The sequence below is a fragment of the Galeopterus variegatus genome, unplaced genomic scaffold (assembly GCF_000696425.1).
Source record: "Galeopterus variegatus unplaced genomic scaffold, G_variegatus-3.0.2 Scaffold20204, whole genome shotgun sequence".
In the NCBI taxonomy this organism is placed as follows: Eukaryota; Metazoa; Chordata; class Mammalia; order Dermoptera; family Cynocephalidae; genus Galeopterus; species Galeopterus variegatus.
In genome coordinates this window covers 1-13,634 of record NW_007746315.1, presented here as the reverse complement: position 1 = coordinate 13,634, position 13,634 = coordinate 1, and the positions used below count along the sequence as shown (strand labels likewise).

At 38.4% G+C, this 13,634-nt stretch overlaps 2 gene segments (V, D, J or C); both read right to left on the bottom strand.

Moving 5' to 3' along the window:
• Positions 1–916: 916 nt before the first annotated feature.
• LOC103583170 lies at positions 917–5,574 on the bottom strand (the record flags this gene model as incomplete). The annotated part of the segment is given in 2 exon segments: positions 917–1,242; positions 5,559–5,574. Coding segments are annotated over 2 exon segments (342 nt in total), but the record flags the coding sequence as incomplete, so codon positions are not given.
• A 2,287-nt stretch (positions 5,575–7,861) lies between these two features.
• On the bottom strand, positions 7,862–8,496 carry LOC103583168. The segment is given in 2 exon segments: positions 7,862–8,157; positions 8,331–8,496. Coding segments are annotated over 2 exon segments (360 nt in total).
• Between the last annotated feature and the right edge of the window lie 5,138 nt (positions 8,497–13,634).

Below are 13,634 nucleotides of genomic sequence, written 5' to 3'. Positions count from 1 at the left end.
GCTCAAAGCCCATCTCTTCTGAGCATTGAGAGAGCCCAAAGTGGTTAATCTCCCGCCGAAACCCTCAAGCAAGAGGCATCCCTTCTTTGGGAAATTAACCCCGAATTGGGGTTCTCTTCCTGGGTTTATTTTCCAGACCAGGAAGTTACAGGAAGAGAACATAGGTGGGGTTATAGTTTAACAGTTTAGGCTGGTAACTTTCAGTGGAACAAGTCAGATGACATTCCAGTAAGGCAATTAAGTGTTCCTATCAACACAAGCTTGATCTTAGCAAACATTCCTTCTTACATGTTCCTATCAACACAAGCTTGATCTTAGCAAACATTCCTTCTTACATGTTCCTATCAACACAAGCTTGATCTTAGCAAACATTCCTTCTTACATGGTCCTCTCAACACAAGCTTGATCTTAGCAAACATTCCTTCTTACAGCAATTTCTCAGTATCTTTACAGAACAATCAGTAACTAGTCTGTCCTTGAGCCAGCAACCTTGCTGTGCCACAAATCTTTATCAGATGTATGATTTGCAAATATTTTCTCTCATTCTGTAGGTTGTCTCTACTCTGTTGACTGTGACCTTTGCTGCACAGAAACTATTTAGTTTGAAATAAACCCATTTGTCTATTTTTGATTTTCTTGCTTGTGCTTTTGGGGTCATATCCAAAAACTCATTGTCCAAACCAACGTCATGGAGCTTTTCCCCTATGTTTTCTTCTACATAATAGTTTTTCAGTTTTCTTCTCTTTATGATCAGTGCTTAGCACAGTACCTGACACATAAGGACTCAATAAACACTTGCTGATGAGCAGATTCTGTGGTTTTAAATTGTAATTTAGTTATAAGTGACACGTCCTGGAACCATACCACCCTCTGGTGGAGGGAAATGCAGACATCAGGAAAACAGGTTTTACTGTGCTCATGGGTTTGTGTACGGCTTTCCCTGCAGCCCCATCACTGTGTCTCTCACAGCACAGAAGTACACTGCAGAGTCACTCCCAAGGGCAGATGGTTTCTTCAGGTGGAAAGAGTTTTGGCTCTTATTAAATTCAGCCTCAAAACCATAGCTGCCTTTAACCAGATTGTCCCCTGTGATGTATTTCAGAAGGAACTCGAGGCCTTGGTTGGGATATTGGACATACCAAAAGAGATAAGGGTTCCCAGAAGATGAATAGGTGCATTTCACAGTCAGAGGATCCCCTTCGGTGACAGTGACTTGATCTTCCAGCTGAGTCACCGACTGAGCTCTCAGTCCACCTGTAAATGGATCCATTTTGCATCAGTGAAGCTGCTAAAGAAAATATAAGTGGATCATACAAGTGGAAGATTGGAAAGGGATATTACTCACTCAATGTGAAGAGAATCACAAGCTCCGAGATGTGTGCAGAGGTCACGGCTCTAGCTGAGCTCGCTCCTTTCCAGTGCATCTTGGCTGGAGATATGGCCCCACCCAGAGAGTGGGCTGTCCAAGAGGGACCAGCACCCCTGTGTCAGCACAAGGTTTTTAGATATGGCCCTTCCTCAGGGAAGCTGGTGCTTCCTGGCACCTGTGCCTTCTTTCTGTTACTCTTGGTCCGGGCTCCTCAAAGCTCTGTGGGGAGCAAGACTGCTGTTCCTCTTGTATCCGGGGTGAACTTCTCACTACGTCGCCCCCTAGAGCCCACACACAGGACCGGGTGACTTTATTGTCAAGTAGCCGGTGCTTCCTGTCTTGTCATGGGGCAGACATCTGGATGTTTACATTTTCCATGAGGAAAATAGGGGAGGAATTTAGCATTCAAAGGAGAGGAAACAGAATTTGTGAATCAAAGTGTAAAAGATGCATGCTGAGTGGGTCAAGCTTTAAATGGTATATGTTCCCTTATGATCATGTACAGACAGAGAGAAGGGAAATAGAATATTTTAATAGGATAGGGAAATACATAGGAAAAAGACAGGAAAGTGAAGCTTTGGGTAAAGAGGGAGAGAAAATTTAAAATAAGAGATAAGAGAAAGCAAAATAGGAGAAAAGAGTAAGGCAAGAAAAGAGAAATGACAAGAAAAAAATACAAACCTTGCTCTTCTCTTTAGAAGGAATTTAGAGCTGGCTTCTATGTAAACCTCTTTGACCGAAATATAAATCATAACCAAAACAGCATGGTACTGGCAATAAAAATAGACACTCAGAACAGTGGAACAGAATAGAGAACCCAGATATCACCCCTCAGGCTTACAGCCATTTGATATTTGACAAAGAGAACAAAAACATACATTGGGGAAAAGACAGCCTCTTCAATAAATGGTGCTGGGAAAATAGGATATCCATAGGCAGAAGAATGAAACTAGACATGCACCTCTCACTATATACCCAAATCAACTCAAACTGGACTAAAAACTTAAATATAAAACATGAAACTGTAAAATATTAAGGGAAAACATAGGGTAAACACTTTGGGAACTTGGTCTAGGCACAGACTTAATGAACAAGAGCCCAAAATCACAAGAAACAAAAGAAAAAATAAATAAATGGGACTATATCAAACTAAAAAGTTTCTGCACAGAAAAGGAAACAATTAACAGAGTGAAACAACAACCTACAGAGTAGGAGAAAATTTTCGCTAGCTATGCATCCAACAAGGGATTAATATCCAGAATATACAGGGAATTCAAGTAATTACAGGTTAAAAAAAACAACCCAATTTAAAAATGGGCAAAGGAGCTGAATAGACATTTTTCTAAGGAAGACAAACAAATGGCCAACAGGTACATGAAAAAATGCTCAACATCACGAATCATCAGAGTAATGCAAATTAAAACCATTTTGAGATATCATCTCACCTCAGTTAGACTGGCTATAATCAAAAAGATGGAGAATAACAAATGCTGTTGAGGATGTGGAGAGAAGGGAACACTCCTGCACTGTTGATGGGACTGTAAATTAGTACAAGCACTATGGAAAACAGTATGGAGGTTTCTCAAGCAACTACAGATAGATCTTCCATACGATCCAGCAGTCCCACTTCTGGGTATATATCCAGAGGAGCTTGGACAAACTATAAAAACATTATCTGTGGAGAAAAGTCAGTTAAAGATTAGAACAATAATCATAGCAAAAGATGTTACAGATGAATCTGTGGGTGTTTATGTGTTTTTTAAAGCTCCTGTTTTATTGTCCAGAGGTCCAAAATGAGTCCCACAGGAGCACTTATCAATGAGAGGTCTATTGTCAGCACGTTCCCCTGATGCAGTTGTCCCTTTTACCAAAATTATCATTTCCTTGATTTCCAAAAACAAAAAGCTTTAAATCCTCTGTAACGTATATGATTTAAATACACAAAACCAGATGCCAAAGAAGGGTAAGTTTATTTTTCCATAACTAAATTTAATTTCTATTTAAAGCCCCATTCTACCAGGTATCAGAAACTAAATCTCAGTCAAATTACCTTACCTTACCTTTTCCTGGGACTGTGCCTAATTCTAGGCAATTTATATTGTTCCAAGACATTATAGGGAAAGCAAATGTAATTTGGACCTTGGGATCATTATCTACCAACAGGCATCTGCTGAATGTTTTAATTCACATCTAACTTTTAATCTGTCCACAAAGTACATTACTGGGTTCTTGTCTCAATTATACCCATGCTTCTCTTGAACTTACAGGAAATCCCACATTTGTAAAAAATACTGACTGCAAATATTCCTATATCATATAAGTATTAACAAGAACCAGCAGTTAAAAAAAATTTTTAAAGCCCTAAGTATCTCAATTCTAAAGAGAGCTTCCAATTATTGAGGTCAGATAAATTCTCCCAGGAATTAGTAAGAAATGTCAAAACTAATCCTATTGCAATCAACCTTCACCACATCCCACTAGCTACCCGTGCAGTCTATATAAAGAGAGAATTGGGGAAAGTGAAAGGTAAGCAGAGGCAGAAGTGGTGGGGAAAGAGGAGAGAACTTGGAGATTTTAGTTTTGGGAGAGCAAGCCTTATGGTGGAGGACTTTTCCCTTCTGGTCCTTTGGGAGAGCTGTGGGTATTTTTCCCCCACCTCAAAGCCAATGTTGAGAGATAGAATGACTACAGGAAAATTATCCATAGAGATTGAGAAGGGTGTGCCTGCAAGAGCTAAACATGTGGTGAGCTACGGGACCTGGGCCCACTGCAGTGCTGCTACAATGTTGCCTTAATGGCCTGGTCCCAACTGGTCACTTCATTGGTCATTTCATTTCCTGCAATTCAGTTGCCAGGGCTTCAAAGACATGGTTTTCAATTATGCTCTTTTCCCTTACAACTTTTATGAAGGATAAAGCTACCTGAATCCTAGAATTCAAAGCACTTAAAGCACCTTCCATTGTAACCTTCCCTTTATGCCTTACTGCTGTCAGAGCAAAACAGAGAGTGGTCAGGGAGTTCTTTGGAGAGGTCACATATATCCCTTGGAGGAAGGGATGTTCTTTCACATAGAAATTGATGTCCGTCTCTGGTCTAGAGATTTATATAGCAAGACCTGATGGAGCAGCATTTTTTTTTTTTTTAGCAAGAAGTGAAAAACCATGGCATACTAATTGTATGCATTTCGTGGGGCTATCATAGTAAAGTACCAAAAACTGGGTGGCTTAAAACAACAGAAAGGTATTGTCTCACAGTTCTGGAAGTTAGAAGTCCAAAATCCAGGTGCCAGCAGTGTCGTGCTCTCTGACACACCCACGTGAGAATCCTTCCTTGCTTCTTCCAGCTTCTGGTGTTTGCCAGCAATCCTTGGTGACCCTTGGTTTATAAGTGCATCTCTCCAGTCACATGACTGTCTTCTCCCTGTGCCTCTTCACGTTGTCTTCCCTCTTTGCATGCCTGTCTCTGTGTCCAAATTTCCCCTTTTTATAAGGACAACAGTCATTTTGTATGAAGGCTCATCCTAAAGATTTCATTCTAACTTTATTACCTCTACAAACACGCTGTTTCCAAATAAGGTCACATTCTGAGATACTGGGGGCTAAGACTTCAACATATTTGGGGGGTAGGAGTGCTGGGGGACTCAATTCAACTCATACTAACCCTTGGAAGAAAATGAAAGAGACAGCATTCCAAACTCTGCCCCTTCTCTGTGGTGCCCTGATCCTCAGAAGGTACAGAAGAATACCCTAGGTGTTTTCCACGGCCCCTCCAAAAATAGTAGCAGTGAGGTCAGAGGAAGAAGGGCCCAACGGAACACAAAGTAAGCCCTACCCAGAGAGCGAGCTGGGGTCTTGGATCACTGGTGGAGCCAATAGAAGACCTGGATACTTCTCTGAGGACCGTTGAAAAGTTCAGGTGAGTCTAGATACTGCCCCCAAGTAAACTTTACCATTGGTGCAGACACAACCAGCAGCTGACACAGCAGACCAGTCCAGAGACTTCAGACAGCTGCATGCCACCTACACTGGCCTGTCAGGTAAGCTCTCCAGCTTTCTCGGGATCCCTACAGTAGCTTTTTCACCAAGGTATTTTTCATTTTGTTTTGATTTTATGGGAAGTAAAAGAAAATAACAATCTTTTATTCATTTTATTTAATTACATGTATTGATTGTACAGATTTATGAGGTACAGAGTCCTATTTCAATACATGTATACAAAGTGTGATGATCAAATCAGAGTAATTAGCATATTCATTATTGCAAAAATTTATCATTTCTTTTCTCTGTGTTAAGAGCATTTGAGCTCCTCTCTTCTAGACAATTGAGAACATAACATAAATTATTGTTAATTATAGATGCATAGCAGTCTTAATATACATACAAACTTTCAGGATTTGAGAGTAAAGGAGATTTTACTCTCCTGTAGATGCTTCTCTCCTTGTCACCGTAGAACTGGGAGCTTCATAACGTTATACCTTTAAGACTGAGATTTCACCGCTGCTCTTTTTGTAATTCCTCTCCTATCGACTGCATTTTCCCCTTCTTTTATTTTACTCTTTTTCAATTTTCCCCTTTGGGTAATAATGCTTTTAGTGGTCTCCATGTGAGCTTGAAAAAAACTGGTAGGAAGACTAGTTGTTGACAGTTTAAACTATAGAATCAAAACACCAGTGTAAAAGGTAGGGTTTTCAATATACCACACACACATACTATACTCCTCCGCGAACTGGAAAGGACCTCTCAAAGGAATTTTCTGTCTCCGGTCCTGCTTGCCAAATCTATGAGAGGGCCACACAGGTATTCAGTATTTACTGAGCCACTACCATACACATGGCACTGTGCAGAACACCCTCAAAAAAGGATCACACGTGGTACCTCTTCTCAAGAATTTCATTTGAATAAAAAAATAAGATTAACACACTTTTAAGCAAGGAACAACCCAAAATAAAATATGCTTTAAAAAGTAGTACAAGCATACCAATTTATATTTATGTACAATGGAGATACTTGGATATTATTAAAATTTGAGTTAAGAGCCAATCTATTTAAGACATCTTGGTAAAGCTTATGACATTTAATATTATTGGAATGTTCTGTCCTCTATGGTCAGCAATCTGCCCTTCACTTTTTATTCCAAATGTAAATATCTACTGAAAGTCTACTATGTAGGCAAACGGTAGCTCTGTGGGGTTCACTTTCTGAAACCTTTCTCTATTACTATAATTCTAAATGAAAGGAAGTAGAGAATAGTGGTCAATGCCTCAAGATATAGGGTTCAAAATCTGGGATTCCCAGATCTAACCTGACTGAGCAGAGGAATATCCAGTGAGACCTTTATGGAAAATATAGACTTCTGGGCCCCATTCCTGCAGACCCTAATTCAGTTCATCTGGAATATAGCCCCCAAAATACTATTTTTTCACAAAACAACTGATCTAGGAAAATAAAAAGGGTTAGGAACCATTCATTGGTCTGTCCTAGGGCATTGGTCTCCAAAGTTGGAGGGACGCATCTGGGATAGGAAGACCAAGATAATTAACATGGGTATAGGAAGAATATATTACACATACAAATAGTACCATCTGATTTGTTTTTAGTTCAAAAATTGGGAAGATTTAGTTCTACTGATATTTCATATACTGACTGACACTGGCATCCTCAATGAGTCTGTATGTCATATTATAAACAAAGTATCCTAAGGCGAAGATTGAGGTTCCAAATGCAGGGCTGTTGATAGCAGCCACTCACTCATTCATTCATTCCCTTTCTGCTCCTTATTATAGTACCCAATGTTACCTAAATCACCCTTTACAAAATGGACACACGTCTTGAAAATATTCTGCAAAGAGACTGAAGCTAGCAGATAATATTTAAAATGCAAGCACAGAAAGCAATAAGAAAATGGAATAGTTGACATGCCTCTTACTCCTATCACAAGTTCATCATCAGCCAATTTGTGAGGGACAAAAAAAAATTTAATCAGATACCAAAAGAAATAAGTCAAAAGTATTTCAAATATCAAGAAGACTATTAGAAATATAGCCTTACAGCACCATTATTGATAATGAATCACTCCCTAAAAGCATATTTTCCTATAGACATTTGCAAATATATAGTGTGTCTGGATTCTTTTTTTTTTTTTTTTTTTTTTTTTTTTTTTAAAAAAAAAAAAAAACCAAATATATTTTAAAAAATTTATAAAAAAAAATATTTTTTTTTATAAATTTTTTAAAATATATTTGGTTTTTTTTTTTTTTTAAAAAAAAAAAAAAACCAAATATATTTTAAAAAATTTATAAAAAAAAATATTTTTTTTTATAAATTTTTTAAAATATATTTGGTTTTTTTTTTTTTTTTTTTTTTTTTTTTTTCTGATAGCAATGCCAAATGGAAAAGCTTGGGGAAGGCTGAATTCCGGGGTAAAGAAGTTATTGCTCATCTCTTTTCTACCTCCTGCAAAGACTGTGATCTCTCCTCATTTCTGTTCAGCTCTTCATAGGTTCCCTGCCTCTGTGTGCTCCAGAGCACAGTAGTAAACGGCAGCATCTGCCTCTTGCACCTGCAGGATGAGCAGTGATGAAGAGAATCGTTCATATGTCATGTTGTACCGTCCCTGCTGAGAAGGCCTTGAACCCTTAACAAGGAGTCTTGGAGCACATCCTGGGGAGTGAAGGTACCAGAAGAAGTTGTAAGCATTGGACACAGAGTGATTGCAGGAGATTTCCACCACAGCTCCCTCTGAAGATGCCACAGTAGAAGGCTGAAACACTTGGTCCCTGCTCTCTGCAACTGAAGGAAACAAAAAAAGGTTGTCACTTTTATGCTGCTATTTGGTTTGCTGATTGCCTTTTAAGTATAGTATTAATAAATCTGGGTTTTGTTTTTTAATTTTAAAATGAGTTCAAATTTTAAAACAATGGCATATGCTTTTCCAAGACCAGATGGTGCAGGAGTTTACTCACCCTTCCAGAGAGAGTTGAGGAGAAACCCCAGCCACACTGCTTCCAGAGTACTCAGCAAAGCCATGGCCAAAATACAGCTGGTCTCACCAGCACACAGATTGAAGGCTACCTGTCTTGCATTTTCTTCTTTGTGTCAGTGACATCATCAGACAGAATCTACAAACTTTAGAAGAGTGGCTACAGTTGTGAGGCTGCTTAATAATGACTTCAACCGTGTTTTGTTATGAGAAGTTAGTCATAAAAGGGAATGCACCCTTTCAGAGGCCACCATAGTTGTGCAAATTTAGTCATTCAGGAAGTTTCCTTCCTTTTCTAAGGGTGTGTGAAGGAGTCGCATAATCGATGGGGCACAGCTTCACCATTAAAATTAAAGTGAGGGCCGGCCCCGTGGCTCACTCAGGTGAGTGCAGCGCTGGGAGCGCCGAGGCGGTGGGTTCAGATCCTATATAGGGATGGCTGGTGTGCTCACTGGCTGAGTGTGGTGTGGACCACACCATGCCGAGCGTTGCGATCCCCTTATAGGTCCAAAAAAAAAAAAGTGATATATTTACACAAAAAATATACTTAATCTCATCACGTGTGACATGATGACATGCTAACATGTTAAAAATAAGGAACATGAAATCTTAGTAACTGCAGTAGATAAGACATGGGTTTTTAAAGCACAAAAGTTACTATGTAAATCTAAGGATCAAAATTTGACTACTTGCATTCAAAGTGATCTCTGGAACAAGTATGGGGGGAAAAATCTGGTGGTGTTTTTCTGTAACCAAAAGAAGCAAAAACTACATTTGGAGATAATCTTTCTTGGATGATACCTATTCGCATTTTACAACCTGAGTCTGTCCCCTTCGTTATTACTATAAGGCTTACTACAAAGTTCTTCCTCTGTTTTTTAATTATTTTGTGCAGATTTTCTTGAAATTTTATTTGGAAAAGTGAACACAGTGTGTGTGGCAATTCAACGTTAATAGAGTTTTTAATGTGACCTCCGCCACCTAGTGGACTATGTAGGAACTGACGAAAAATCATGTCTCCATGCAGCCTCTGAGACAAGACTTTTACAGCTTCAAGAGATGTATGTCTTTTGTTTTTAATCAAAATTCCTCATCCTTATTTAATTTCCATAGGGTTATAAAGCATATCCAGAGGAAATAACTGCCTTCTTGGAAAGCCTTCTGGTTTTAAAAAATGTTCTTCAATTAGATGCAGGGCTATCACATACCTACTTCTATGGAGTAACTCACTTCTCTTTCCCATCCTAAGAAGTCTGCTTTATGCATTCCCTTTCCTTATTTAATAGTCTTCCAGGTCAGGGAAAATTGGTTTCTTCCCTAATCTTTTCTCCTTTCTTACTGAGAGAATCCTTAATGGTAACAAGATGGTTGTTTAGGTCCAACGGTGACATTTTGTTTATATTTATAACCTCAAAAAGCTTCCAAATAAAATCCAGAATTCCGGTATGGCTGTAAGTGAGGGCAGAAAAATCAAAGGGAAGTGGGCACAAACACACTTAGTGGAAGGAACAACGTAGCTCCTGTGATCAATTTCAGCTCTGAAATTTCTCACAACTAACACAGAAGGGGAAATACAAAAGAAATGCAATTATACATGTAAGTTAATTAAGTGTTCAAACAACTTCTTACTGAAGCCAAATAGTACAAAGTCATGGATAACTTAAAAACAATTTTTACATTACTGGTTATTTACTTCTGTTTCAAAGTTTCTAATCAGTGCACAGTGTTTCAGCATGTGCATCCACCACATTTACTTACACAGTCCCCTAGTGACAGATTCATAGGATGCCTTTAACTCCCACAAACACAGCAATGAGCATATTTTTATGTTTCTCTCTATTAACTGTAAGATTTTCTTTGGGGTCTGTTTCCAGCAAGGATTGTTTAATAATAGTATATACACATACTCAATTTCACTAAGTAATGATTCAAAGTAGCTGTAATCATTTACACTCCGGCCAGCAGTGCAGTCTTTCCACATCCTCGACAACATTTACTATTATAAAACAGTCTGATTTTACCAATATGCTCAGTGTGGAGTCTCATTTTAATTTGCACTACTCTGATTATTAGTGAAATTGTGCCATCTGTATTGCACCATCCTATATCGTCTGTATAAATAATTTACCCATTTCTAAATTAGGCCTGTAATTTTTCTCAGTAAATCACAGGAGTTCCTTATATATTGATTCTTTGATGTGTTCAATGTCACAAATATCTCTTTCCAGTGTAGTCCCAGTCTGTTAACTTTGTCTATGGTGTCTTTTCTCTTTTTTTTAAGGGAAATCCTTAATTTTGAAGGAATCAAAGTTCTCACTTCTTTTTCACCTTATTGAGCTTTGGGGATCTTGATTTAGAAATCATTCCCCACCCCAAGGCCACAAATGTATTTTCTCACATTGTATTTTACTACTTTTACAGATTTTTCTTTTACATTTAGGTTTTCAATCATCTGAAATTTGCAGATGTATGTGGTATAAGAAGAGATCCCACTTTATATTTCCTCATAGACAGGACAGTTTTCCTAACACTATTTACTAAATAATCCACCTTGCCCCACAGATTTGTGGTACCATCTCTATCATATACAAATCTACCTGTGAACTTGGTTCATAGTTAACTATTGAACTTTCTGAGTTTTATAATTTGCTTCATTGATCTAGTTGTTTCTTTCTGAAAAGAAAGAAAACCATACTGTTTTATTATTTTAGTTTTATCAGGACCCCTTTTTTATCAGTCAAATATTCAGATGCAATTCAATAAAAGTCACTCTGGCTAGTTTAAGCAGAAGAGGAACAAATTAAGAGATATTAAATAGCTCACAGACTCTCCAGAAGAGGTAGGTAAAGATTTGATGCTATACAGCCAGAAACAGTGCTCAAACACACCACAGGAAATGCTCTAAACAAACCATCAAATGTCACGCTACTCACCCCAACACCACAAATTCGCTAAACCAGAAACAAAGATACTCAGTACTGAAAACCCAAAGTTCTTCCATTGCTGCCCCAAAAATGCTAGGCACAGTGCCTACTACGCACACGAAAAGATACATCTGCACACCTGCTACTGGAAAACTACAATGAACAGCAGTAGTGATGGTGGCCTTCCCTGTCTTGCTTCTGATCATAGAGAGAATGCATCTAAAATGCCTCCATTGTTGAGACTTCCTTTGTAGCCTAGTACATGCTCAGTTCCTTAGGATGTTCCGTGGGTGCCAGAATGGAGTATACAATTTCTGTACATCTCACAACGTTCCTTTAGAATATATTTCAATCAGCTTCTACCTCTAAACTTCTGTCTATATAGAGAGCTCAAAATTAGTACAAGGAGTCCAGTGGAGAGCAGATGCTATGCCTCACCCTTCACTCTTCACCTTAGTCTCTTTAGTCATCAAAATTTTTTCTCCCTTCTCCAATTTACAAAAAAAAACTTTCATTTATGAAAGGATAAAAATTAATGCAAGTGCAGAAGGAAGGGAAAAGAAAAGAGGGGGATGGGGGTATTGTTGATTTCACAGGCAGCAGCCATCCAGAATGCCTTTGTATGGACTGAACAGGCATTGTTAAATGATCTCTGTGCAATTTATCTGGACTTAAATATAACATTTATGACAAGATAAAATTCTAATCTATTTGAATTTGTCTAAAGTTCTAAGAGAACTTCATTTGTTTAGGACAGTGATTAGAGAAGAAAATAACACCAAGTAGGCTTCAAGGAGGGGAAAATGTGATTATTATTATTACAGGGAGGAGTGTGTGGGGATGAGGTGAGAGATACGTAAAGAAAAAGAGAAGGCAAATAATAGCGGAGCCTCCTAGATTGCAAAAAGCAACATACATACAATGTGACTTTATCTGTGAATTCCTCAAATACACCTTTATAAAGTCTAATAAAAGTTATTTACTTACTGTAATTGGGTTTTGTCATGGGAAATTATAAAAATACTGTGCTCTGTGACCCAAGTTAATTGAGGCATGACAGAATATCATGAATGAGGTCAGTTGAGATGGCAGAGTAAAGACCTCAAAAAAGTCACCTCTCCATAAAAGCAATGACAACACTGGCAAAAAAAAAAAAAAAATGTCCAAATCAACTTTTTCTGGACTCTAGAAATTAACCAAAGATGTGTAATAATCCAGGGAGTATTTACTTAAGAAAATTGGCTGAATCTTGATAAGAACGGTGAGCAGCTTTGTGGCATTTTTAACTTGCCCTGTTCTCCTCTTCTCACCAGATAGCCAGTAGCCTTAAAAACCAACAGCACTGCCATTATCATGAATAACAGCAGTCCAGCAGCCAGGAGGGGCCAAAACGGGTTTGAAACTCCCCAAAAACACTATTCTCAGAGAACTGTTGTTATTTGACCTGTCTGGCCCATCGCTGGAACCTCCATTGGTAAGATTTGCTTTTATTTGACTGGCTGATTGCAAATAACCTTTTTCGGGGTGGGGAAGTATTTACTGAAAGCAGTAAGCACCAATTGTTTAACATCACCACTGCCTGAGTAGTGATAACAATGAGACAAACAAGAAGCTGACCAAAACATTTAAAGGAAAAGCTGAAGATTTAAACGTCCAGAGCAGGCTATGAAAATTTCTTATGGATTCCTGGGAATGTCGATGGCCATGCACAAGTATAGTGAAGGCTGTATACAGATCAAAGGTCATTTGAAGGTCCAGGAGAGACAAGAGAAGGACCTAATCTCTCATCTAAGGCTGACCTTGAGGCTCTGTGAAAGCAAGAAGTGAAGGCTAAAGCACAGTTGCAAACTGGCTGGCTAAATATCAGAGGAATGCCAAAACACACACACACACACACACAAGTCCATAAGCAAAGGGTGAGAAACCAACTGGTTTCAGATATTTAAAGAAATCTCTGTCTCATCATCAGCTGATCATTATGCTATGCTAACCAAGCAGAAACTTCAGTGGCCATACATGACAAAGAATACAGACTTTACAAATTAGTTCAGGAAAGTCAATCAAAAACCTTACAGCAAACAGAATAACAACCAGCAACAATAAACCACAAAAGGGTGGGTGATCTTATTTCCAGTGCTGCCACATTGTTTTAAATGTCAAAAAACATAAAATTTTAAAGATAAATAAATAAAATGCTTCAATACAAAAATAAAATAAACAAAATGTCCAGTTTTTAACAAAAAAAAGATAACATATGCAAAGAAACAAGAAAATATGGTCCATAGAAAGGAAGAGTCAGGGAGGCAAGATGGCGACGGGTCTGAGCGGCCGTGACAGGAGACAGCGCGATCCTGTGAGCCGTG